The following is a 27,049-nucleotide window of genomic DNA, read 5'->3' as shown; positions in this document are numbered from 1 at the left end:
TCCTGGAGAGCCTCTGGCTCTTTTTCAAGGTCTTAAACATGGCACACTGCTCCTTGGCTGAGCCATTAATTCCTACTACTCCCTTGGTCTGGCCCATACTTCCCCCAGATCTCTACCAGGCTGGCTCCCCATCCATAAGACTGCCCCTAAAATGCCACCTCCTCAGTGAGCCCTGGGGAGATTTAATGTACCCTGGGCATTTCCTTCACAGCAACTATCACATCAGTAATCATTTAGTCAGTTGTCTCCTTATGCAAAGTGTCTTGTGCCCTTTCAACTGAAAACTCTATAAGGGTGAGAAGCTAAGAGCTTGGGTCATAAGCAGTCAGTGAATTTTCTTTTATCATGGTAGAATTCCTTGAACCTTTTGTGAAGCACAAAAGCTTACAATCTTGTTGGAGATGTGGTTTATACGTATACAACAATTAGGAAGCAAATGCAGACAGCATAATTAGTGCAGAAGAGGGCTGCCCAGCTTGTGAATGCAGGAGTGTAGAAGAATTCACATCAGCTTCTTTATTAAGAACAAAGACAATTCACGTGCCACTTTATCAAGGTGGAAATAGAGACTGGGGCACTGAAAAATACAATAAAAAAGAAACGTTTGGAAAGACCCAGACAAGAAGATTAGGATACCAAGAGATTGGCATTTTTCTCCTGTTCCTTCCCAATGCATGCATGAACGTTCAGTCACTCAGTCGTGTCCAACTCTTTGTGACCCCATGGACTATAGCCTGCAAGGTTCCTCTGACCATGGGATTCTCCAGGCAAGAATACTGGAACGAGTTGCCATGCCCTCCTCCAAGGGATCTTCCCGACCCAGGGATCAAACCAGCATCTCCCTGCATCGGCAGTTGGATTCTTTTACCACTGAGCCAACTAGGAAGCCTCTCCCAGGTCCCCATTCCCTCCCAGGATTATGCCAAAATCACCTTTGAAAGTCGCAGAAGGTTATAGACAGACATTGTTCTTTGTGGCTCCATTTCTCACCTAACACACAAGGGGGCATACTCTTGAAGGCTTTTGCCTGCACTCCAGAATTTTTAGGTTTCCAAGTGACCATGTGTAGCTGGGTGAGCAATGAAGGGGCAAGAGATCACTTACAGGGTGAAACCAGAGGTCGAGGGAAAGCCGCTGGGACTCAGGGCCCATCTCAGCGCGTTCTGGAACCACACTGGGTGTGTTGGGAGATCAGCCTAGTCACCTATGCAGTAACTGCTTCTATCCACTCCCAGAGTCAGGACCCAGGGAAGAGAGGGCAGGCTGGCTTTCAGACACAGCCAGAGATTTGTGAGGAACCCTGCCCCTTGGCTCCCAGGCCAGGAAATGCCTGGCGGAAGGCGAGGCAGTTGAAAGCTCTCGGATGAGGGCCAGCTAGCAAGGGGCAGGGCAGCCCAGGGTGTGGGGTTCCGGGCCCAGGGAGAGCATTATTTTAGACCCACAGGAAAAATAAAAGTCGTGGTTCCCACCAACTGCCCAGCCCCTGGAATTGGGAATCACTAGCCACCCCCAGGCCTGTGAACACTTCCACCTCTCCCGCCCCACAGAGATGGCTCTATCCAGAGAGGAAGATGAGCCCTCGGTATGCACTGTTCCAACACAGTCTCCATTTACAGGGCTTGCTTTTGCCTCTGGAGAAAAACTTTAGGAAAAAAAAAAAAAAGTCTTTTCAGTAAGTTTCCCGGTGACCCAGTGGTTAAGAATCTGCCTTGCAATGCAGAGGACACAGGTTTGATCCCTGATAAAGGAACTAAGCCTGCATGCCATATGCCAAAACGAAGATCCTGCGTGCCACAACTAAGACCCACTGCAGCCAAATAAATAAATAAACATATTCCTTCAAACGACCTTTTCTTCCCACCCACCCCACGGGCCACAATCTCTCTCCGAGCTCGGCTTCAGCCCCTCATGCTAGGAATTATACCCCAGTGGGAGCACGGACACCAGCGGCCACCACGCAGTAGGAGAGAGGAAGTGGGGAGAGAGTCATCAGCTATCTGGAGTTCCACAGGGATGGGGAGAGAGGTCTGTGGAAGGCCACCCTTCAGGGAAACCAGCTGAGGGGGTGGGTGTGAGGTGGAGAAGGGCAGCCAGGGTGGGAGCCCAGGCCCGCCAAGGACCGGCCCTGGGTCCCAGGCCCAGTGCCCATTCTCTGATCCTCCGCATTGTTCAGCTACTTCCTCCCTGGAAGTAGTAAGCAAGCAGAGGAGGCCAAGGGGGGTGTATGGTGGGGAGTGAATGGAGCAGGATGGAGCGTCCACTGGGGGAGGGGACCTCTGGTCCATTCCCACGACCAGCTGCCCTTCCGGCCCTGGGGCTTTGTGGGAAAAGGTCTTGGAAGTGCTGGGACAGTGTGTGTGTGTGTGTGTATGTGTTTTCATTTTTGTCTGACTGCCTTGCTTGGCTTCAGTCACAGGACAAAGCCCTTTGAGAAACAGTCACCAGTCTACATTCCCACTGGGCTGTGTCCAGGGAGAGGTGTAGGAGCTTGCCTCAGCGCCTGAGAGAAGAACCCTGGATGCCTGAGGTCCAACTCCCTGGGGGAGTCTTGGCCTCTCATGAATCCACATTGGCTGACTTCCTGGGTTTATGAGGATGCTTCTGGAACCTTCTACTAAGCTCCCAGCATCCTGGTAGAGCTCTGTTACTAGCTGGATGTTGGAAAGGAAGTGGGAACTGGACATGAAGAGTGAAGTCAACCATTCCCACAGCATCTCCATAAGAAGCCCAGAATCCTTCACAACCACTTAGATCTTAGTGCCAAGTGGCTTGCCAAGAGATTATGTGACAGGCCAGTGCTCTGCCTTCAGGCAAGACTCCGTAAAGCACAGACTAGCAGTCCACAGGCCAAGTCCAGCCTGCAGACACATGCCTTGTTTGGTAAACACAGCGCTTAAAAAGATTTCGAGACAACGTTGGGAGATTTCGCACCAAAACCTCCATTTTTGAAAAGCCCACAGGTGTGACTAACTTTGTTGCCACATCCTCCCAAGATGGCCATTCCTCCTGATCCCGTGACAAAACCGAAAGCCCTTAGCCTAGGTGCTGTATCAGGAAGAGACCTGCAGCACGGGCGCACGCATCCACGGGAACACCTCTGAGAGATCCAGCCCCACACTGAAAACCAAGGTCACCTCTGGAGAGGTAGGAAGGGGACCAGAAATGGAGGAGATGGAACCAAGTTTATCCGTAAAGTTTTACTCTTATACAAGGAGATTAAAACCTTACAAGATTTGAGTGTAATTAAAATTAACAAGAAACCAAAATGCCTCAGCTATAAACTGTTGTCTGACCTCAACTTACCTTCCCAGTTCATCTCCGATTACTCTCTTCCACTCAGTCTCCTGAGCACACCCTCTTCCTGCTTGTGTATCACTTCTCTCTTCTTCATACCCACAGTGCCTTTCTCCTCCCCCACCCCTCTTCCTCAGTCCACCCTTCAAGGCGGTAGTCTTTCAATAATTTGACTCATGCACACTCTAAACAAAAATTTAAAGTATATACTCTACAATAAAGCTGGTTTGGGGGACTTTCCTGGTGGTCCACTGGCTAGGATTCCAGCTTCTCAAGGCAGTGGGCCTGGCTTTGATCCCTGGCCACAGAACTAGATCCCACATGCTGCAACTAAAGATTCCGCATGCCGCAACCAAGACCTGGTGCCAAATAAATAAGTAAATATTAAAATAAAAATAAAGCTGGTTGGGACTTCCCTGGGGGCACAGTGGATGAGAATCTGCCTGTCAATGCAGGGGGACACGGGTTCGATTCCTGGTCCAGGAAGATTCCACATGCCGCAGAGCAACTAAGCCCACATGCCACAACTACTGAGCCCACGTGCTCGAGTCTGTGTACCATCGAGCCTGTGTTTTAGAGACTGGGAGCGGCAACTGCTGAAGCCTGAGAGCCCTAGAACCCACGCTTCTCACCAAGAGAAGCCCCAGCAATGAGAAGCCCACACACTGCAACTAGAGAGCAGCCCCCTGGCTTGCAGCAACTAGAGAAAGCCCCAGCGCAGCAACAAAGACCCAGCACGGTCAAAGAGAAATAAAGACGTACCCCCCTAAAAATAAATAAAGCTGTTTTTTAAAAATCATGTATTCTCTTAAAATTTTTAAATAAGAAAAAAAAAATGTTTGCCAACCAGCTTTAAATAGTTGCAAAGGATGTGATTTCTGGTATGTTGGAAATATTGACATTTAAAAATAAAACTTAAATGTATCCAGTAGAATCACAGTGATTTTATATCCATCATCAATCATTTGCAAAATACATAAGCAAACTCTTCTTTAACAGAGGAAAATTTGTACCACTGCTTTTTCTCTTTGAACACATATTTTCTTTCCTTTTCCTCCTATATAATGCTGTCCTAATAGAATATATAGTTTATGCTTGAAAATCTCTTATTGATCATCAAACCATACTTCTCTACATAAATATATATACATAAATTAAAACAATAATGAATAAACAAATTGCAGTATATACATCCAATGGTATATTTTTTAGTCATAAAAAGAGTTCACTCTTTTTCTCACTCATGTACTGATACATGCTACAAGCATTATGCTAACTGGATGAATCTCAAAAACATTAAGTGTAAGAAGCCAAGAACGAAGGGTCACATTATTATACAATTCAATCCATAGGAAATGTTCAGGAGAGATAAATGCGTAGAGACGGAGCACAGGTTATTGCCAACAGCTGAGCAGAAGGAATGGGGTGGCTGTTTAGTGGGTATGAGGTTTTTTTTTGGAGTGAGGGAAACCCTTTGGAACAAGACAGAGGTAGTGATTGCATAATATTGTGGATATACTAAATGCCATTGAATTGTTCATTTTAAAATGATTACTTTCAAGGACTTCCCTGGCAGTCCAGTGGCGAAGACTCCACCTTCCAATGCAGCAGGCCTGGGTTCCATCCCTGCTCAAACTAGGGTCCTACCTGTTGTGGGGTGCAGCCAAAAATTAAAAATATATAAAATAAAATGGTTACTTTTAGTTACGTGAATTTTACCTCAATAAATTATGTTTTAGAAGCTTAAAAAATCAAATTTGTATCCTTTTCCTATTTTTGGTGTCCGTAAGTCTCTAGAGTCCAGAGTCTTCTTCTGGACTGACTTATCATTCACTGGCAAAACAACAAATATATATGCAAATGCTGATGAGGAATTATTAAACATTAGAAGTAAAATTTTATAGGAAATGCATCTCATATTGAGATCGATGTATACAAGCTGGAAGGGAGAAGGAACTGGCAACCCACTCCAGTATTCTTCCCTGGAGAATACCAGGGACGGGGGAGCCTGGTGGGCTGCCGTCTATGGGGTCGCACAGAGTTGGACATGACTGAAGTGACTTAGCAGCAGCAGCAACAACAGCATACAAGCTGGAATGAGACAGTGATCCACACCAATTTTATTTCCACATTTCATTTTTATAGATGCTAATGCCGAGAGTCATATTCACATAGATAAGGGTGCAAGAGTGGGAAGTTCAGCCAGAGCCCCTCAACACCACCTTATCATCCAGCAGGTGACAACTGAATTTGTTTCACCTCCTTCAATTGTTGAAAGCAAAATATTGCAAAATCTTTGATTTGCAAAAGGATTTATTGCCCAGTCATTTTGAGTCATTCACTTTCTCAATACTGAAATCAGTCTTTTGTTTGTTTTTATATTTTTACCCACACTGAGGCACAAGAAACTTCCCTGATCAGGGATCAAACTTGCACCTCTCTGCAGCAGAAGCACAGAGTCTTAACCACTGGACCACCAGGGAAGTCCTGAAATCACTCTTTTAAATTGTTTCTTTATTTGGAACCCCAGAGAATTTTACACACCAAGGCAACATACCAAAATAAGATTTAGGATGGGCGGGAGATAAGTCCTTTGTATAGTCCAGGCTGAATTATCCTGTAGGAACAAGTAACCTCAAAATCTCAGTTCCTTGAACCAGCAAAGGTTCTCTTCTCCTCCACCCCAACCCCCAACTCACGATACATGTCCATCGCAGGCCAGCTGGAGGTTCTGATTCGTGCCATCCTCACTCAGGCATCCAGACTCCACCATCTGAAATGTCATCGGTCACCATGGCAGAGAGAAGGTAAGAAGAAGAATCACACACTGACTCTTAAATGTGTCCACCCAGAAAAGACTCACTTTTGCTCCTGTTTCACTGGCAGGAGCAAGTCACACGGGCAATACCTAACTTCTAAAAGGTGGAGAAGGACCTGGAAGGAGGAGAACTGGAAAGCCGGTGAATGGCACCAGGACCACCAGACCTTCCTTCTGTGAAGTGGGAGTCAAGCATCGTGGAAAGGAAGCAAGGAGAGGCCTTCTCAGGTGTGGAACAGTACTTCTTCACGGTGTTTTCCAGAGACGGATCCCCCTTAACACAGCCCTGCCGCCTGCCCTTAGAAAAGGCTTTCTGTATCTCTAGGGGTACAGATGCCCAAGCCTGAAGACCACTGCTGCCCTGGCAAAGCTCCCCTACCTTTTAGGTGCAGGGACCTCTCTCTGAGCTCCTTCGGTTCTGGAACAGCTGTTTGGAAGCTTCTAGGAATGAGTTACCTTTGATCCATGTGTATCATGTTTTCCTAACAAGCTGTAGTCTCTCAGGATGGGAATGATATCTTCAAGTTTTTATATCCCTTAGGTTACCTCACAAGGATGCTCAGAAAATATGAGTTCTGCTTGTTGGTTGAATTGGTCACTTTCTCTGTATGCTTCAGTCTCCTCATCTGTGAAACTGGAATTGCAAGGCTTGCCCTTATGATTACAATTAAGATGACAGGAAATCTCTGTCCACTCTCCTTTATTTAACAAGGATCAGCATCTTGACACTGCACATCTGAAAAGCTGTATGTGATGATGAGTCACTGAGGGCTCTTGAGAAGCTCTGGGGAAAGCAGGTTTGGGCAGATCAATTTGACATCAGTGATTGATTGGTGGTTGGGGTACATGGGAAACAGTTTGGGTCAAGGGCTAAGGGCAGGAGGTCCAGGTAGAATGCTTCCCCAGTGATACAGAGGTGAGGCAATAGCACCCACTGGGAGGTGAGGCAGGGAATGGCGAGCTACACTGCATCCTCAGAAACGACCACAGATGCCTTCCTGAACACCTACATCTGGATTCAAGACGGATCTGCAACCTTGGCAGAAATCCTCACTCCTGGCCAAAACCAATTGTTTCCTGCACCCTGCCTCTGCCCCCTGGTGGCCTGGAGACATTGCAGATAGAGTGTCAAAACAAAGCTGAATGCTTCTAGTTCCCCACAGGGAGACTGGAGATTGACGTGGTACAGGGAAAGATGACCCAAGTTGCTTCTGTAGTTAAAAAAACAAAAAAGAAAAAATGGAACAAGGGACGGATAGGAAGGGGCCTCAGAAACCTGGGTAACTGAGAACTTGGGGGCAGTTCACAAAGTGAAAACCAGAAGCAACCTTCGATTTGCCAACCGACAGCATATGGACCTTGGTTTAGCCTGCAAAACAGTTTTAAATTTTGGATAGTTGCCAACACCCGGAATCGTGAATTTTCACATTAAAATCTTAATGTCCAGTTTCTCTTAAAAAATCAAAACATCAGGTCACATGGGGCCTCCACCCGGCTGAGGAGAAGCCCAGGCCCCTTTAGTGCAGCGTGAGTTCTCCTGCCGCCCAGTCCCCCAGGCTGCCTCCCCCAGTCCCATCACCCCTGGCTGAGAGCTTACGACGCCTAAGGCAGGCACATCATCATGGAGAACAAGGTCAAAACATATCAGCACAGAAGCCAACCAGTCATCCAGTGCTTGATTTGCCTTCTGAACATCCCCACCAAGCATTGTCCAGCAAGCACATGCTTGAAGACCTTCAGGGACAAAAAGAGTCATTGCCCTTATGGCAGCTCACAGCACCTTCAGATCGCTCCGACTGCTTTCACAGCGTGGGAACCTCTGTCAAGTGTGCATTCCCATGAGGACACATGTCCAGAGAGAAGAGACTTGCCTGCCATGTGTCCCAGAAGGGAAGGAACCAGTTAGCAGGCTTGTGTTATGTACCACCAGGTGCCCTAGACTATGCTGGTGAGTGAGGATGGCATGACCTATGCCTTAAAGAAACAACCCGTCTGGGCAGGGACCAGCTAAGTCCACATAGATGAGATCAATGCTTGGTAGTGCTGATAAGACTGACATCTGGGTCAGGTGCACTGAAAGTGCTCAGTTGCATCTGACTCTTTGTGACCCCACGGACGATAGTCTGCCAGGTTCTTCTGTCCATGGAAATTTCCAGGCAAGAATACTAGAGTGGGTTGCCATTTACTTCTCCGAATTTTGCTTATATGGCTAATTGCTTATATGGGTCTTGCCAATGACAAAATAACAAAGCTTGGTAAGTTCATCCATGCCCTGTGAACTTTGTACACTGAAGGGGAACCATCCAAATAAGAGCTCCCAGGGAGGTCTAGCCTGGCCACTCCAGAGGGTGAAAAGTACAATATGTAAGCTCTGAAGATATCAACTGTGGTTTTTAAACTCTATGTCATTCCTGGCTTATTACTATGGACATACTGGGATTTCAATCAGTGAGATGAAAAAGGATGCAGGTAACTGACTGGATTGTCTATGAAACCGTGAGTCAGGACACCTGAGTTTTATGTTCATTTTGCATAACTGAATGCACTTGGGCACATCTCTTTGCCTCTGATGGCTGAGGCTTCTCCATCTGTGAACTAAGTCGGGGTGAATCCAGTTTCTCAGGACCTCATATTCACTTTCTAGCTCCAGTGCCAGAGCAGGGACTGGCCACCTATAACATAAACCAGGTACCAATGGAGTAGGGACTGCATACACGTCTGAAACTGACTACTAACTCTGCCTCTGAGAGCACTGGTCAGAAAAGAGGCTCCCAGGCCGCCCAGAGCAAATGGACCCTGAATTTTTTTCCCAGGCAGAGTTCCTCCTGAAAGACCAAAAGTAAAAAACATCTGTGAGGCATGTGAGCATTTTTGACCACGAGAGGGCACCCCAGCCTCACTCCACACACCCAGCACCTGGAAAGAGACAGGCCAACAGAGTAGTTGTCTTCAGTGAGCATAAGTCTTACCTTTGGTATGGCTGGGGCCAAGACAAAATGCCTGACATGTAGACACAGGTGGACATAGGACAAGGGAGCAGTGAAGAATGCAGGGGTGGCAGGACCCGCAAGGGGCCAAAGAGAGAGAAAGGGACTTGCTAGGGTCATAGAGTGCCTAAACCTGGAGTGATTCTCACCAAGGCCCCCACCCCCTTGTGGATGAATGCAGTACTCAGTTTCATAGGGAAAAAACTCTCCCTGTGAGCATCTCAGAGTCTGCACATGTCTTGACTTGAGCGCACAGTGAAGAAGGGGCCAGAAGTCAGACTGGGATGAGTCTTGAATGCCTGACTCCGGCCATCTATCTACCTATAGGCTCTAGAGGACCAGGAAAGAAAGCTCTTTGAAATCACGAAAGTGTATTTTGGCATGATTCATCTGGTGGCTGTAAACAGAAAGAACTTTATACATATATATATATATATATATAATCTCCATGCAATGTATAAGCAAAACATATTTAGGAGTATGGTCTTTGGGGGAAATCCTAGCGATGACCATTGCTCTTTGTTCCCCTTTTACGGTGCTTCTGCCTCCATCTCTTCTGATCTAGTTTCCAGCAGATATACTCGGTTGGTTCCAGGAAGAAGAACCCAGGGCTAGAGAAGCAGGCACATTTGAGACACCTCTACGGTGAGAGCCCATGTTCACCAGAGGATGGAATCTGAGTCTCTTGCTCTGGAAGCCAAGAGGGGTGACCTTGGGGTGGAAAATGGGGCATCTCCCTCCATGCCCACCTCTTAAGTCTCCCATGTAGCTGTTCTGAGAAGCCAAGCACAGAACCACACCACTGCAGGCTCGCAGGAGGGTCTGTACTCATGCAGGGAGGAAGCAATGGGACAGCATGGGGGCAGGAGAGGGCACCAGCCATTTGGAACCACTGACTCCTAAATCTCACCCTTCCTGGTTACCCCTCATTTCAGTTCCTCCACAGTTCAGGGCCTCAGACCCCAGGCTGGACCCTGAGAACAGTGACTGTACCTTATCCTCCACCTCAGCCCCAAACACAGGCTCCAGAGAGCAGATGCTCAGTATTTGCCCAAGGGAAGGATGAATAGGTGGAGGTGTGATACTTCCCCAGGGGTGATAAGAACCCCAGAGTTCAGTGCCTCGCGGTGGCACTCACTGCCAAATGTGACTTTAACACCTCTCCAATCTTTAACTTCCTATTCATGAAATGGAGATAGCTGTTCCCTAGATTAGGTCCCAAAGACAGGAGGACTCGTGGCTAAGCCTGTGAACTTTGGTCCCCTTATCCTCATGTGGTTACCTTATTGAAAACAACAAACTCAAGCACTTCATCATTAGTAAGAACTCCTTCAGGCAGCGCTGAGGATACAGTCACTCACAGACCCTAATGAGATACTCAGACACAGGTGGTTGATATTGACACATGAATAATCCTGCTCTGGCCAAACTAGGAAACAAGCCCACTTTAAGAGATTTCTGAGGATGAACTGGGAGATTGGGATTGACATATATACTCTACTATGTATAAAACATAACTACTGAGAACCGACTATAGAGCATGGGAAACTCTACTCAATGCTCAGTGGTGACCTAAATGGGAAGGAAAAGAGGGGAGATATATATATATAGCTGATTCACTTCGCTGTATAGCAGAAACTAAAGCAACGCAACACTGTAAAGCAACCACACTCCCATAAATATTAATTTAAAAAGAGCTTTTCTCACCCTTATCCAGTCAACCTTTTTTCCCTCCCACACACCCTAATGGTTGTAGCCTTTTTCTCTTGTTGGTTGATTTCTTAGCCAGGTTACTAGAGAGGCTTGGGGAATGGCTGGCCCTTCTAACTGCTCAAGTAGGGCTTCTCTGGTCCCCATGACACCCCTCCAGAATCCCCCAGGAGTGCTGGCCTTCATCGGATCCCTATGACCCAGAAACCCCAGAATCATTTAACTGTGGATAGTAATACCAGAAAACCAGGGTCTTGAGCCTTCTGCCTGCTGTTGGACCTTCTTAACTTTGTTTCCATAAGTGCAAAAAATAGGTAATAGTGTCTTTCTTGCTTCGGAGAAGGTGATGGCACCCCACTCCAGTACTCTTGCCTGGAAAATCCCATGGACAGAGGAGCCTGGTAGGCTGCAGTCCACGGGGTCGAGAAGAGTCGGACACGACTGAGCGACTTTACTTTCACTTTTCACTTTCATGCATTGGAAAAGGAAATGGCAACCCACTCCAGTGTTCTTGCCTGGAGAATCCCAGGGATGGGGGAGCCTGGTGGGCTGCTGTCTATGGGGTCGCACAGTCAGACATGACTGAAGCGACTCAGCAGGAGCAGCAGCAGCCTTTCTTGCTTATCTCATGGGCTTCTGAGAATCACCAGATATAACATATGCAAACATGTTTTGTAAACTATAAAGTTGTATATGAATGTATTACTATTACTTTCTGCTGCTGCTGCTGCTGTTGTCAGAGCTCTGAAATCCTACATGATTTGATCAAAAGGCTAAAGTCAGATCCAAAGGTGCCTAAGTGCCAACAGCTAGCTCTGGGCGCTTGTAGATGGTTTCCATGGCTCCCGGGTCCCTGCCCTCTCCTTCCTCCACCTCTCCTCCCAGCAGGAGAAGGGTTAAACACCTTTCAAGGATTTAATACATTAGAAAAATAACCAAGGAGAGTATAAATTAGCATCAACTCAATTTCATTTCTGGTTAAGGATGAAAGAAAGAGAAACCTGTGTTCTTTGAAGATGACTGCAGTGAATATGTATGGACTACCTCCCCTGGAAGAGGCCCGTTCCTGCACTTTCATTGACTCCCACAGCAGCCCTGTGAGAGAAGGGCACAGATTTGCAAAGAAATAAGACATTCGGAGAGGAAAGATGGGCTCTCACGGAACTATACAGCCATTCTTTAGTTCTTAGACTCCTCCTACTTGGTTGGGTCGCATTTTCTCTACCACGCACAGAGATGCAGAGACAGTCTTGGTTCTTGCATGCCCAGATGGGTCTTGCAGACCCAATGACTCTGCCCTCCAGGTTAAGAAGCCAGAGAGACTGCATGGGCTAGACTGAAGCTAATCACTGGGGGCCCTCTTTTTGTCCCCTGATCAGGGAGCAGCACGCAGGAATCCAGGGAGAGGTCAGGCCGGAGTGTAGCAGGTAGGAGACACGAGCTCTAATCCTGATTGAAACTGCAGAGGAGGCCGCCAAGCCCACGGCCATCCCGCACCTGCTGCCCCTCTGCCCGGGGGTTAGAGAGCACATGTGTGGTTCTAGAACAGCCATTCGGGGCAACGGATTGGGAATCAGGAGACACGGGTGGAGGACACCTTGGCCACCGTCTTCCTGACCTTAAACCAAATTTCGTCACCTCTCTGTGCTTCGATTTCCTCATCTGTAAAATGGGAGAGGGGACTGGATCAGAGTCTCCATGCTGAATTCTGATTCTGATGGGGAAGAGCCCTTCTGATGGTCTGCTCTAAGGTCAAGAAAACAAAAATGGCCCAAGGGCACCTGACCTCACTCACTGACTTCCTTCATACCCCTGCCGGGGCTCCTGCTCACTCACTCAGCCCAACCAGAAGCTAGAGGGTGAGGGGGCCCGTGGATGTTGTCCACGCTGCCCAGAGGGTGTGGGTGGGCTGTGTGACAAGCGAGGAGATCCAGGGCAAACAGGAGCTCAGGCCCCTTTCTGGTCAGCTCTGGGAACGCTGCCAGGGCAGTGCCCAGCCTCTTTCCTTACAAGGGTGCACTCTCAGCTCCTATGGCCCCTCTTCTTTCCTGAGGGAGCACTTCAGGGAGGAAGGTCTGCTGTCCCAGAGGCGGCCCGCCCCAGTGGAGGCCCTGTGGACGGACAGAAGTGGGAGAGGATGCAGCCAGGTAGAGAGGTTTTTGCTCTCTCCTCCTGAAACTATGTGGTAAAGTCTTTGCTCCCTTCCAGGGTCCCCTTCTGGCACTCTCCCTAAATCCTGCCCTGAAAGCTTTGCCCTGTTTCTCAGGGATATCTGTGTTTTGCCAGGGAGCTCCTGGAGATCACAAAGCCTGGATTCCGGACCTCTGCAAATGAGGCAACGCAGGCGTGATGGGCGGAACAGAGGGAAGGGATGAGGGTGAGAGCCTGAGCTCCCCCACATTTACCTGCATGGACTCCCCTGGAAGCTCAGTGTCAGGGCTTGGGAACCTGCTCACCTGTGAAGGCTCCAAGAGAAGCAACATCCTTAAAAACACTGGCCAGGTAGCAGCACCCAATGACCGAGTTGGGGTGACGAGCCTTGCCCCCAGCCCAGGAAATACAGAGCTGGCTTCGGGCCAGGGCCTCAACAAGCATCCACTTGCCGCCAGCCTCGTCCATGTTAAGCAGTATGGAAGGCACTGCGCTTATGAAGGCGGCCTCCTCTGCCATGGGGGAGATTTCAGTGCTGATGGGAAGGGACCTCTGAGTAAAATAGGCCTGGTTATTCCAAGGCCTAAAATCCTTCCAGAAAGGAAAGAAGTATTTCAAGTAACTAGATGAGCTGGAAAGGAAGAAGGTGCTTTCTAAATGGGGAGTCAGGACCTGGCCACTGCTGACCTCAGCTTACTGTGTCCTTGTCTGGAAGCCCTGACTGACACCTCCACCCTAGGTCCAAACGCCGACTGTCCACTGAGGCCTCTCTGCAAAGGCCTCACCCTGAAAAAGGCCCCCATCCAGCTGGAGAGCCCCTCCTGGGATGGCCTCAGGGCCTCCCTCCCCCTCCTGTCAGACGCAGGCCCTGCTCAGTAGAGCGTGAAGGAGGCCCCCCAGGGAAGCCACAGGAACAAGGGCCTTTAAATTATGAAGCAGCTTTCTTAGCCCCTCTCAGAAAGGCCCAGGTGCCCAGCTAAATAATTCACTACCTCAGGAAGACCCGGTGGCTCCTGCCACAGCTGAAGTAGGTCAGGCATCGGTCTGGCCCCGGGTGGGGGCTGTGGGCCTCTGTGCTGCTTCCCCAACCAGCACAACGAGGGGTGCCAGGCTGGGAAGGCCTTGCTTGCTTGGCAAGTGCGGAGCCGGTCCAAACACTGCAGAGGGGTCCAGGTAAGAGGAGCGTCAAGCCCCCTCCTCTTGCTGGTGTGAACACAGCCACCAACCCCCTCTCCTCCCAGAGCCTCCCTCCGGAGCCCAGACAACCCACTCATCCAGCACCCAGCTTCTTAGAGGGCCAGGGCCTGGCCAGGCTCCACATCCCTCACAGCACCTGGGGGGCAGTCTCCCTTCACATGCAGGTACCAGCTAGGCCTGCACATGTCACCCGAGAGCCTTTCACAGCAGACAGACTCATCAGCAGGACACCTTAGATACAGGCAGCTCAGTGCAGGCCTGGGATTCAGGAGAGCAGGTGAGGCAGGAGTGGAGAGGGACACCAGGGGCACCGTGGTGACCAGATGAGGAGCTGACCAGGGCCAGCCACAGCCACTACAGCTTCGCTTGAGCAAGGCTGGAAGGAAGCCCAGCAGGAGCAGGGCTCTGGGGCCTCCTCTCCTGCCCTCCCCTTCCAGGCTCAGCCTTGAGTCAGGCTGGGAAGGGTGCGGGGGTGCAGGAAAGGGCCAGGAGATGAGGGCAGAGGACGGAGACGTTAAAGACAAACAGCCATCAGGTCAGTGCTCCCACCCTCCAGAAGGAAAGAACTTCAAACCACCATTTCACAGATGAGGAAACTGAGGCCCCGAACTGCAAAAGGGAAGGATCAGGGTTGGCTGCTGGCATCCTGACAGGATCCAGTGCAGCCCGGGGTCTAAGCACCTCACCCTTTCCCTGACCTCTGTACCCACACCCAGCAAGAACCCGGCTCAGGAATGGAGCTGCAGCTGGGAGCCTGCAGGGTAGGTGGGCTTAACCCTTCCAGGCCCAACTCCCCGGTTCTCTGCTTCTCTAGCACAGGGACATGACACCCACCAAGGACACTCCCGCAGGAGCCCAACCTCTGAAACCACAGTCCTCTACGCAAGGGCTGAAAAGGCCATGGAGTTAGGCCAGCCTGAAGACACCATCAGCAACAACGAAGGTCCCATCTGGGTGCTTAAACTGGGTGCAGGGAGTCTCTGCCCCCATCCTCAGACAAGAAAGTAAAGAATGAATTAAACACAGGCTGGGCTGATAGACAGGCCCCTGCTGCATGACCCCTGGTGGGTCACTTCCTCGGCAGACTCAACTCACACACAAGAGGGCAGGAGGGAGAGGCCGTGTGAACCCAGGCCCAGGCCTGCCTTGCCTCCTCCCCCCGAGTCCCCAGCACCTGTCCTCTGGCTGTGCCCAGCGATGGCTGTCTACAACCCAAGGAAGCACAGGTCGGAGAGCAGTTACTTTGGATGATTTCTTTTTATTTTGCGTTTCATATATTATCCAGTTTCACATTCTCACAGGATCAGCAATTACAACAGCCACCTCGTCTCCCAAGTCTGAAAACAGCAAGACGGCCACGGCCGCGGCCAAAGGCGAAGCACTAATGTGCTCACGAAACAAAAAATTGCACAATTTTTCCTTCATTTTTCTTAAACTAATGGCTGACGCTAAGGCTCACTGCTGGAGAACGGAAACCCTTTTCTTCTTCATGCCTCAAACGAAAACGTTAAACTTATCTGACAAGGCGGACAAGGACTCTTCAATAATTAATTGCACACACACACGAAAAAATCCTTTATGTTGCATAAATATTTTGTTACACAGGGTACAAAAATACTTTCACTTTTTTGGTTGGTTTCAAAGTTTGGAAAGAATGAGGAGCCATGGCAGGGGTGGGGTGCGCCGGGGAGAGGTAAGCGAAACGGGTAGAGAAAGGATTTTCTTAATGGTTGTTGGCCCATCTGAGGAGGAGGAAACAGAGGACCCTGATTTGAAATGACCAGGAAAATGCTCTGTCTTGGCTGGGTGGTCCTTCCTGTTCAGCCTGGAAGTGAGTGGGGTGGGGGTGGTGGTGGTGGTGGTGGCGGGGTGCCAGCCGTGGGGCGGAACTGGCTGCGGGGCTTGGTCCTCACTGAAGCCGGGTGGGTGCAGGGCAGGGGTGTGGGGAGAGGGACCTGGAATGATGAGCTGTTAGTGGCCAGGCCTTGTTGCCATGGTGACACAATGTGAGAACAAACTGTACACTCACATATACACAAGTTTAAGTGTCTTAATTCATGCCAGAAAACATGCAAAATTAAACGCCTCGTGTCTCTGAGGTGGGGCTACGGAAGCAGATTTGGACTGGAGGTCGGGCCTTGCTCAGTTCCCAGGGAGGCCTCCCCGCTGGGCCTGGGGGTCCCAGCGAGAAGACCCCTGAATCCGGCCGTGAGGCCTTGGAGTGGGGCTGTGGGGAAGGACAGGGCTAAAGAGGAAGAGAGGAAGGAAAACAGTCCACTGAGTCAGGCTTAAAATTCACAGTCTTTGGAGGGCAGCAGCAGCAGCTCTGCAGGGCCACCTGGGGGCGGGGGGGCGCTAAGGGCGGCTTCCTCCCCCGTGGGTCAGGGGCCTCGAGCTGTGGTGACAAGACCTGGAGGGAGGGGGGAGAGAGGGGGCTGTGAGCAGAGGTGGGAGATTGGAGCAGGACCCAGGCCCGCCCCCTTGCAAGGAGGCTGCCAGGTGGAGGGTAGGGGGTGGCAGGGTTGGGGCAGTGGGGAGAGCCAGCCAGAGTGCCCCCGGTGCAAGCTCAGGTCGGGTGAGCACCAGCGAGCCCCCAGGAGCCATGGCCCTGCAGGAGGCCGGGCTCTGGGAGGCTCTCTGTCCTGGTCTCAGAGCCCGCACTTACTGAAGAACTAACAGAACTGCCGATATTTCCATCCTGGCTGGGTGGTATCAGAGGAAGGGTACCAGCGCACCTGTAAGAGAAGCCAAGGTTAGGAGCTAGCTGAGCAGTGCCTCCGCTCAACGGTGGAGCCCGAGAAACGGCCTTCTGTGCCCCTGTCCGAGTCCTGGTGCCGTCTCTGAGGGCGGAGGCAGGCCAGTTACTCACTGCCGGGTGTCAGTTTCCTCATCCCCAAAATGGGAGAGTGCCTTCTGACCTGCCTCTTCTACAGGATGGAGGTTCAAAGGAGAGGACGGTTACAAAGGTGTTCACGCTCCTCCACTGAGGCTGGCAGAAGTGGGAGGAGGCCTGGCAGCCGGTAGCAGGTGGCGGGCATGCGGGCCCCAGTCTGCCCATCCCCGTTAACCAGGAAGGAGAGCGTGGGACTGCTAACATCAAGGAAGGGACCTAACACATTTTCTCTCAACTTCTTTGAGCCTCAGTGTCCTCACAGCTCCAGAACAGACATGCTTCAGTCACAGGGTGTGACTGAACTTCAGTACACTCTGGGAAACAGTGGGGGACAGGGAGGCCTGGCGTGTTGCAGTCCATGCGGTTGCAAACAGTCGGATGCCACTGAGCGACTGAACAACAACAAAGTCACACGGTGTCCACAAGGATCAGGTAAGACAGAATATAAAAACTCGCTAGAAACCAAAGTCCGTGTGGTCTCCAAGGGGTAGGACTCCCAGATGTTGGTCCTGGCCTTGTAGGAGTCAAGGAAGTCACAGTCACACTTCCACACCCATCCCCCACCCCTCCTGTCCCCTCCATTATTATTGTTGCTTAGCCGCTCAGTTGTGTCCAACTCTTGTGACCCCTACAGCCCACCAGGACCCTCTGTTTATGGGATTTCCCTGGCAAGAATACTGGAGTGGGTTGCCATTTCCTTCTCTAGGGGATCTTCCACATCCAGGGACTGAACCCGCATCTCCTGCACCAACAGGCGAGTTCTTTACCACTGCGCCACCAGGGAAGCCCATGCCCCTCCATTACAAGACTCCTAACCCACCAGCTGAGCCTCCCAGGAGGGGCCTGGTAGCGACCTCAACCCTGGACTTGCCAGAAAGCCCCACAGAGCAGTGCCCCAAAGCGGGATTCCCAGAGACAGGCCAGGAAACGACACGCACCCCCTTCTCCAAGGGCCTGGAGTCTGGATCATGAGCTGTGCTGGTGGCCAAGCCAAGATCGCAGGGAGGCTGCCTGCCCCAGTCACAGGCAGCACGTTTGCCCCTGGCTGCCTGGGAGGGTGGGGGCAGGGCACGACAGGGCCCCGAGTCAGGGGTGGGGGGCAGAGAGCTCAGAGAAGGGAGCCAGGCTTCTCTTAGGAAAGAGAGTGAGGGCTCAGGAGAGCCCTCGATGAGGCAACCGAGTGGCAGCTGGGCAGAGAGACAACCCTCACGAAACTGCAGTCGGACCCGGCACCCGCTCGGCTGCCGGGAGTCCCCGCCACTACAAGCAAAGACATCAAGCGACGCCAGGCTATCTGGAGGCTGAGAACTTGCTCCTGTGCCCCCTCGGAATTCCAGGTGCTGTTCGCTACAGCTCAGGACCATCCCGTGCTCAGCAGGAAGTCGGCGCTGGTTCCTCTGAGATGCCAGGACACTCGGCACTTGGCACATCTGGGTCCCGGGCCACCTGTCCAAGGCTGGAAGGACACTCTGGGCCCCGAGGATGGGGCACCGCTGTTGTCGGCACACGGCTGACCCCGACCTGCCAGGATCAGGATTAGGACACGCATCACATGGACAGGGTCAAGAGCCTCGTGGAGGTATCCAGCCTCAGAGGCCACCTTATTTTCTCTCATGTCTTTTAAACATCTGGAAGCACTTCCCTCCCTTCCTGGCTGACAGCTGAGTGGGAGGAAGCCTTTCCTCCCCTTTGCTGAGCTATGGGCTGCCCTCCCAGCTGGAAGCCCAGCTGGACGCCAGAGCTAATTCCCCAAGAGAGGGGTGACGAGGAAACCAGCACCGCTGCCACAGGATGAGCCTGTGGCCAGTCCAGCTCAGGGAAGCCCTAGTGGGCCCAGACCACCGCCCTTCACCCAGCCTCCGGCTGGAGCAGCCCCTTATCAAGGAAGTGCAAGGCAGACTGGGTGCCCTGCAGGGCTGGAGCAGGGAGAGCGAGCGTCAGATGAGAGTGGGAGGGACCCTGGAGGCCTCCAACCCAGCCTCCTCCCCCAGCGGCTGCTAAGGGGCCCCTGCAGCAAGCCTGCCTCATCCGGCCCAGCCCTCTTTACTAGGTGCTGCACCCCGCACTCCAGAGCCTGAGACAGCTGCCACCTCCTTGGGGAGGAAGTAGAGGAAAACCCTCATTTCTGAGCTCAGGATTGTCGTGCCATTGAAGTGGACAGAATGTCCTTGAAGCACTGTGCTTCCACTTTCCTCAGATGCCTGGGAGACCCTGGTGGTCCAGGTCCCTCAAGAAGCACGGTCCCTTCTGGCCCCAGCTCAGGCTCAGGGGTCAAGGCCAGCTCAGCAGGGAGCGAGCGGCCGGTCCCCTCTCAGGGCCTCCAGTCGTTCACAGGGCGGGCTTGGGAGGCCTAAGTGGCCATCCCACAGGGACAGGCCATGGGCATCCAGAATGCCTACAGCTCCAAGAGGAGCAGCAACCAAACAAAGGAATTGGGGGCACACACTCAGTCCCCCCTCAAACCTGGGACTGATGGAGAAGATACACAAAAAGGTGGGTGAATGGCTGAATCCACATGAGAAGAAATAGAAGCAGCCAACAGATACAGGAGCCTCGCTCATCACAAAGTCCAATTTTGGGACTTCCCTGGTGGTCCAGTGGTTAAGACTCCAAGCTCCCACTGCAGGGGGCATGGGTTCGATCCATGGTTGGGGACCTAAGATCCCGCATGCCATGTGGTGCAGCCAAATTCAACAGTACCCAGTCTTAACCCAGACCGGCAAGTCTACATTCTGACCTTGTGATAGTTCTAGGAAATTTATGATAAGGAAAACAAGCAGGACAGGTGCCCAGAGAGGTATGAACAAGGGCGTCCATGGCACCACAGTCTATCAGGGCAAAAAAAAAACGTGTAAACAGCCTCAGCCTCAGTTACCTGCCATCTACAGGGAGCTAGATACACTTACACGCTGGCAAGACAGCCAGAATGTAGATTAGACTTACTGACATGGAAGCATGTCCCAATAACTTAGTTCTAAAATGATTAAATATGTAATTTGTGTGAAAGGTTCATACCCATGGATTTACTTACACTCCTGTGTCCAACCACCTACGAAGTCTAAGGCCTAAAAGTGCTGATATTCTGGGGAGCAGCAAAGGGAAAAGAGAAGAGGCCCTATTTCTCGTCATGAATGCAGACCTCTAACAGCTTAATGCTTAGGCACTCGGCACATGCCAAATGCTGTTCTTAGAGGTTTCCCCACACTAAGTTCACTTAATCCTCAGAAAAGCCCTCTGAAGTTGATGCTATTATCATCTCCATTATAGAGATAAGAAAAGAGAGGCAGGGGGGTTTGTCTAACTCATCAGTAAGTGCCGAGCCAGTGTAAGAGGGGTGGGAGAAGGGCCACAGTGAAAGATCCATATCCTCAGGTTGAAATGGAAAAAGAGGTCCAGGCTGGGAGGGCCCTGGTACGCATGGGGACGTGCAGAACCCTGCTTCTAGGCCAACATCTTCATGTGCCCAACGCTAGCGTGCACCTGCCACCCATACCCTCTGAAAGGAGATGTTTCTATCAAGATGATCAGAAGGTCCAACAAGACAGCCTCCTTCATGCCAATACAGATTCAGGCCTGAACCATCTAGCTCATCCCCTTTCTTCCTGCAGGTCTTGTCCTCACAACTACACGAGGACCCCGTTCAGTTTCGCTCAGGCTGAGCTACTGGCAAAGGGCATGAGATCAGGATGTACGTGCTGGGGTACAGAATGGAAGGACCAGTGCTCATCCCCTTTTGTCTAGTGGCTGCTGCTGCCTCTCCAAGTCACCTCCTTACCCCCAGGGACAGAAAAATGCAGGCTACTGATCCTCTGAGCTCAGAGTAACCTCCTTAGTGTCCACTTCCTTCATGCAGACATTTGCAACCTCCACCTCTGGGGCAGCACTGTCGGGGGGCAGAGAGGGGACTCTTGGAAGTTAAAGAGAAAGTGCTACTACTTAGAAAATGCTTTTAGGGACTTCCCTGGCGGTCCAATGGTTAAGAATCTGCCTCCCAGTGCAGGGGGAGACGGGTTCAATCCCTGACTGGGGAACTAAGATCTGACATGCTGTGGGGCAACTAAGCCCGCAAGCCACAAACCACGGAGCCAGCCCATGGGCTCTGGAGACCCAGTGCAGCCAACGTAGGCCCAGTGCAGCCAGGAAGGGAGGAAGGGAGAGAGGAAGGAGGAAGAAAACGCTTTCAGGCCTTTCACTGCATTTGGTCCTAACAGTGTGTTTTACTGTCGAGGACACGGCTGTCCAGAGAACTCAGGTAGTGGACCTGAACTAGTCACCACCTGATCCAATCACTTATCGTCAGACTCCTCCTGAAAAAAGCCACCATCCTTTGAGGTGGCCTTCATCCCATTCCCAGGGAGGCCAAGGTGACAGAAGCTCAGGCACAAAGAGTCCTCTAGCCTCAGAGGTGACCTGGGGGGAATTAGACAATAATGATATTAAATGTGTGCTTAGTTGCTCGGTCATGTCCAGCTCTTTGTCACCCCATGGACTGTGGCCCCCCCAGGTTCCTCTCTTCATGGAATTCTCTAGGCAAGAATACTAGAGTGGGTAGCCATTCCCTTCTCCAGGGAATCTTCCTGACCCAGGGATTGAACCAAGGTCTCCTGCATTGCAGGCAGATTCTTTACCACCTGAGCCACCAGGAATGTTAAATAATAACCATCAGCACTCCCTCTATGCTTATAGGCTACCAACCATCCTATAAAGGAGCTAAGGCTATCATCATTTCACAAAGAAATGAAGACACAGAGAGGTCAAGAAAATTGCACAAGGTCACACCGGTGTTGAAAGAGAGACAGGGCTTAGACGGAGGCGGCCACAGGGTATGGGGAGGGAGGGAGGAGGCTGGAAAAGCAGACAGGAGGCGGGCACACAGTCCTGCTGTACAGAAGCTTAGGAACAGGGAGCAGCACGCTACTCCTATCCAGCTGGGGCACCACCCTGAAAGGGCAGCCACGTCGCTCCTGAATAATCCGACATCCTGACTGTCCTGGCTCCCAGACTCTGCCTCGTGTGGTCATGGCCTAGCATCTCAGAGCAGATAGGGGCAGAAGCTCTCCACCCAATCTGGTCCTGCCCTCTCGTTTCACAGATGAGGACCACATGGAGGCCCAGAGGTGAAGTCACCTGCCGAAGATCAGGTGGCCAACTAGTAGCAAAGCTGGGATCAGAGGTCTCATGGGGCCCCTGCAGTTAACCGCCCCCCAACCCCACTGCTTGGTGGGGAGCACCATCCACCTTCTGCACTCCACCATGTCAGAGAGGACTGTGTTCACTCACGGCTCTGTGCCCACCACAGTGCTGGTCTGCGGTCAATCCCCAAACAGTGCCCAAGAGAGGAAGAGCCTTGCCACCTCCCTGACTAGATCAATTTTCCAGTGTCTGTGGTACACAGCTGGGGAGACTGCCAAGTGCAGCCACGTGTCTGCTCTCATTCAACCCAAGCAGCCGTGGCCAGGGGACTCTTTGGATCTGAGCTCTCCACCTTGGGGCTGGGTGAATCCTTCAAAGGCCTGGGATGGGACACACACTTGGCCTTCCCCAAATCCTCCCATCTCAGCTTCCAGTTTCTGCAAACCCTCTGTCCTGGCTTCTCATATCCTTGAACTGCTCGTCTCCTTTCACTGCCCTGGTCAAGTGACCTGTGTTCCCCACCTCGCAACAGCCAAGCTGCTCTTCCCGAGCCTCAGCTAGCTCACTTCGCTGATGAGAGGCCCAGGTGCATTTGCCACTCACCCCAGCCCTCCTGTGCTGCCTGGCAGTGCCCTGTCACTGTGGCACCTAGGCATGGCTGAGAGCTGATCACCTGGCGTGGTACCCGGCATGGCACTGGGCAAGCATAGAGCCCTCACAGCCCAGCTGTACCCCCCACCCCCAGAAGCGCTGGCTGCATCTTCTGCCCAGCCTGGAGAGTTTCCAGGCTCGGTGAACACAAGAGCAAACAACCGACGGGCACCTCGGAGGTTCCAGGTGCAATTCTAGCCCCTCACCATGTCTTAACACTTAATTCTCACAGCAACCTGAGGCAGATAATACTATTCTTATTTTTCCAGATGAGTAAGAAAAAACAAAAAAATCCAGACAAATCTTTCAGAGCTTTCTGGAGTTCATGAAGACAGAAGGAGGCAGAGGTAAGCGGTCTGGGCCCAGTGACCACACTCCTCACCACGGGCACAATGGGCACGGCCTGCCCGCAGGCGTCTAGTGGACCCACGGCGGCTCTCTCACACTCCGTGTTAGCAGCGTAGCCTGAACGTGGCCTCACAGCTTATCCTCTCCTCCCCCTGTCACATCCCAAACCCCAAAGGTACTGTCAAGCAAGAAGCAGTGCTGTGCCAGCTCTGAGGAGCTGGGCGGTCCATGACCAGGTGGGAATAGAGCCTGGCCAGCTCAGAGCCTTCCTTCTCCCCCATCCTGCTCGTCCCATCCAGGCTTACCTGAGCATGCAGGGCGGCAGCAGCAGCGGTGGCGGCTGGGTAGGTGAATGCAGTATGTGAGATGGCTGGGGTGAGCTCTGTAGTGTACAGAGGGTAGGGGGCCCAGGCCTCTGGGGATGCAGGGATCAGAGCGGCCCCCATCAGGTCATCTGCAGCAGAGACAAGAGCCCCCGTCATCAGAATGCTGGCTCCCCCTCGCACCACCCCATTCCGAGCAGAGAAGGGGACCCAATGCTATCGTTGAACATGAGGTCCCTTCTCAGCTCCCCCAAAGGACCCCAAGACTCTAGGAAAGAAACTATAGTAACTTGGCCAGGCTTGGCAAGCATCCTGTCTGCTTCAAGAAGCCCTCGGATGGGCTCGTCTCAACCAAAGGATCAGCGCAGGCTGTGAGGAAGCTGGGCAGAACTAACAGCTCAGGAGCTCAGGCTAAGGTGCAGCAAAGGCTGTGGGGGTGGAAGGAAGCCTGGGACCCGTGGGCATGAGTAATGGTGGGTGCAAGAAGCTCCTGGAAAAGGAGGCGAGCATCCACTCCCGCAGGGGTGCCTTCTGCATGCAGCTTCATCCACAAGGGCCCCCAGCTCTGCCAGGCAGAAGGCAGCAGATGGCCGCTGAGTGCCACTCACAGGGGTCCCGTGCGATGAAGTGTGCTCCAAGGGTGGGGTGAGCATTGGTGGGATTTGGTGTAGCCATTAGCTTGTTCTTGGCCATCTTGGTGTTGGCTTTGGCAAACTCTAGCCTCAGGGTCTGCGGGTTCTCAGGATCAAAGCGAATACCCTGTGAGAAGAGGAGGAAGGGAGAGGCTTTACTCTGTGGGACCCGGACTGTCCACTGCACACCTCATGATCTATCCTGAAAGACTCAGCCACACAGAGGCCAAGACAGAGGACACGCTGGTTGGGCCTTGGGAGGAGTGGCATTTGGCACAGATGGTAAAGCCAGAGATTCTGCCCCAGGATGGCTGGGGAAGGTACGTCTGCAGGCCCTTTCCTTAGGTGTGGAGTGGAGGAAGGTTTGTAGAAGACACGACAGAAACCCCACTGTCTAGAAGTCTGCGGGTTGGAGAAAGGCCTGTTCTCCGTCTACTCACGTTCAATGCATTCTTGGCTGCTTCTGCTCCTGCCCGGCTGTCAAAGATCACAAAACCAACAGGCTAGTAGGAAAAAGAGAGAACACCCTTGCATCGCTCCCAAGACTCCATCTCCCCCTCGAGCATACAAAACAAATATATATATATAAAATTCTTGTCCATATCCTCCTGATGTTCAACAGGAAGAACAGTGAAAGGTTCTTGGGCACCAAAACTCTCCCACCCAGGTACCACTTTCTGGGAAATGATGCCAATAGAGCGCTATCCCACTGCATGAAACATCACCCACTCTTTTGCTGTTGTTGTTTAACACATGCAGGTAATTAAGTGCTAGTGTTTTGTCCAGCAAGGAAGGGAACACTGATGTATCAAGGGCATGGGAAGGATCCAGGTTCAATCAAGGGGCAACAGGTTCAAAACTTTTCCAACTTCATTTTGCCAAGGTTCAGTCCAGACCACAAACAGCCCCTAAAGACTCTGGGCCCCAGAACTCCTGGCACTAGGAGCCAGGGCACAGCCACCACCTCCATGGTCCTCAGCCTTCAGCCCCACTATAGTTTCTCAAGGGCCAGAGAGTGGGGACCAGGAGCTGACTGGTAAGGAGAGGGAACCTGTCTACTTCTTCATCCTTTTACAAAGGAGGCTACTTTTTCATCAGCCCAGGACAGGACCAGGATGACAGGGGGCAGGTCTCAGCTGCTAGATGCTTCATGACCAGCTTAGGTCCAAGCTCAGCAGTCAGTCGGGGCTTGGAAGAAGAAAAATCTTGGAGAGAAATTACCTGTCTTGACGTGAGCTTGATCAGGGACCCTTCATACCCCTGCAGAGAGAGGTGATCAATAACAGGGAAGGTCAGACGCCTCTGTTGTGCTACCCCAGCCACCCTGCAGCCCCACCTTTCCCCAGCTCACTCTCTTCTCCCTCAAAGGCGACCCACCCAGATCTGCACCCCCCGCTGAGCGCCCTCAGCCCTCGAGTCCCACATCACACGGCCTAGCACATGGGGTGGGCATCACACTGCAGCATTCATCCTTTCGTGCAGGAATTCCCCTTTGCTCCATTAGCCTGTCATTTGGAAGCTCAGACCTCCCCTTTTTAAGTTTTCTTATCCGCAAATGGAAAATGCCATGCTGAATCTCAAAGATTCCTTATATGGCAAAGTCTACTGAGGTTCTACGGTCTCCACTTTACAGATGAGAAAACAGAGGCTCAGAGGGGCTCAGCAACTGACAAAAAGCCATATGTGAGTCAGCCGAACCGGGGCAGAGAGCCAGGTCTGTGGTCACGGTTTCTAATAGTTCTCCTGCTGCCCAGATCGAGTCTGGACTCATTCCTGATGCTTCTCCTCCATCCGAGGCTCTGCCCATGGGTGGCTGGGTCCAGACTCACTTTGAACGGCCTGAAGAGCAGGTAGAGTTCTCTGGGTTTAATATCCACAGGGAGCCCACTGACGAACAGTGTCCGGACCTGGGGAAGAGACCATGGTGGTGAGGACCAGGCTTACAGGAGAACAAAGATGACGCCTCCCACTTTAGGAAATGAACTGGAATCCTTCCAGGGCTGAAGGAAGAATTCAGGATTTCCTGAGACTCCTATAGAGGCTGAGGCAAATGAGCACCCAGAGTTTGACAGCATTTAACCTTTCAGAACCCTTTCTGGACCCTCCCCTCTCTCTGGTTTCATCCTGCAGGCGTCACAACAAGCACGAGCCAAGCACCTTTGTGCAGACTGTCCACTGCCAAACAGCCCCAAGGAGAGCCCTGTTTAACAAGAGCACAGACCAAGGACCCCTCTGAAGCTTGAAGAAAGCTATGGTCTCTGACTTCCAAGAAAAGCAAAGGTAGAATCATACATATTTTTCAGAAGATGCCATGGAACACTGGGGGAGAGAGGCTCTGTCTGGTTTGATAGGGAGGCAAAGAAGTAAACTCTATGCCCTGGAGTGATTTCATCAGAGGGCCCAGCACTTTCATATCCATCTCTTCCTGCTTTCTAAGCCAGATGTAGGCTCTTCAGTGGCCGGGCATGTGTTGTGTTCTTGCTTCTCTGCCCAGCTCTCTGTTGGGTGCTGGTACTAAATGTTTACTGAATAAGGAACTTAGGGAAGGAGTCAGAGATGGAACAATGATGCTGGGCTTTGAAGAATGAGTAGGATCTTGTCAGCTTCTAGTGAGGCAGAGGATGGTGTAAGTTTCAAGCCTTGCCTTCAACAAAGTTACACGCTGTAGGTGAAGCTGGGTCTCGACACCAGGTGCCCATCTCGTGACTCAGGTTCGGCAAACCTCACCTCCTGAATGGTGGGTGAAGTCCAGGAGAGGACTGGTGGGAAAACTTTCTTAAGTCACCTCTGCTGGTTAAATGCAGCCAGCAAGACCAGATCAGCCAATTATTATTACAAGGGAGGGAGATCTTCCAGAGTGTAGATCCATTAAAAACATCTTGAAACTGTGCTTTCCTGAGTAATGGAAAATC

At 51.7% G+C, this 27,049-nt stretch overlaps 1 protein-coding gene across 1 annotated transcript in view; it reads right to left on the bottom strand.

Annotated features, from left to right (window-relative positions):
* LOC133256167 (ornithine decarboxylase antizyme 2-like) overlaps positions 1-27,049 on the bottom strand; it is a 65,420-nt gene that overhangs the window by 23,619 nt on the left and 14,752 nt on the right. Inside the window, 6 exon segments of the mRNA XM_061431000.1 lie at positions 5,994-6,067; positions 23,488-23,636; positions 24,114-24,264; positions 24,578-24,640; positions 25,359-25,397; positions 25,967-26,044. Coding sequence (XP_061286984.1) covers positions 5,994-6,067; positions 23,488-23,636; positions 24,114-24,264; positions 24,578-24,640; positions 25,359-25,397; positions 25,967-26,044 — 554 coding nt within the window.

This window comes from Bos javanicus, chromosome 10, assembly GCF_032452875.1.
Source record: "Bos javanicus breed banteng chromosome 10, ARS-OSU_banteng_1.0, whole genome shotgun sequence".
Lineage (NCBI taxonomy): Eukaryota > Metazoa > Chordata > Mammalia > Artiodactyla > Bovidae > Bos > Bos javanicus.
The sequence above is the reverse complement of the archived record's forward strand: the minus strand, read 5'-3'. Positions and strand labels throughout refer to the sequence as shown.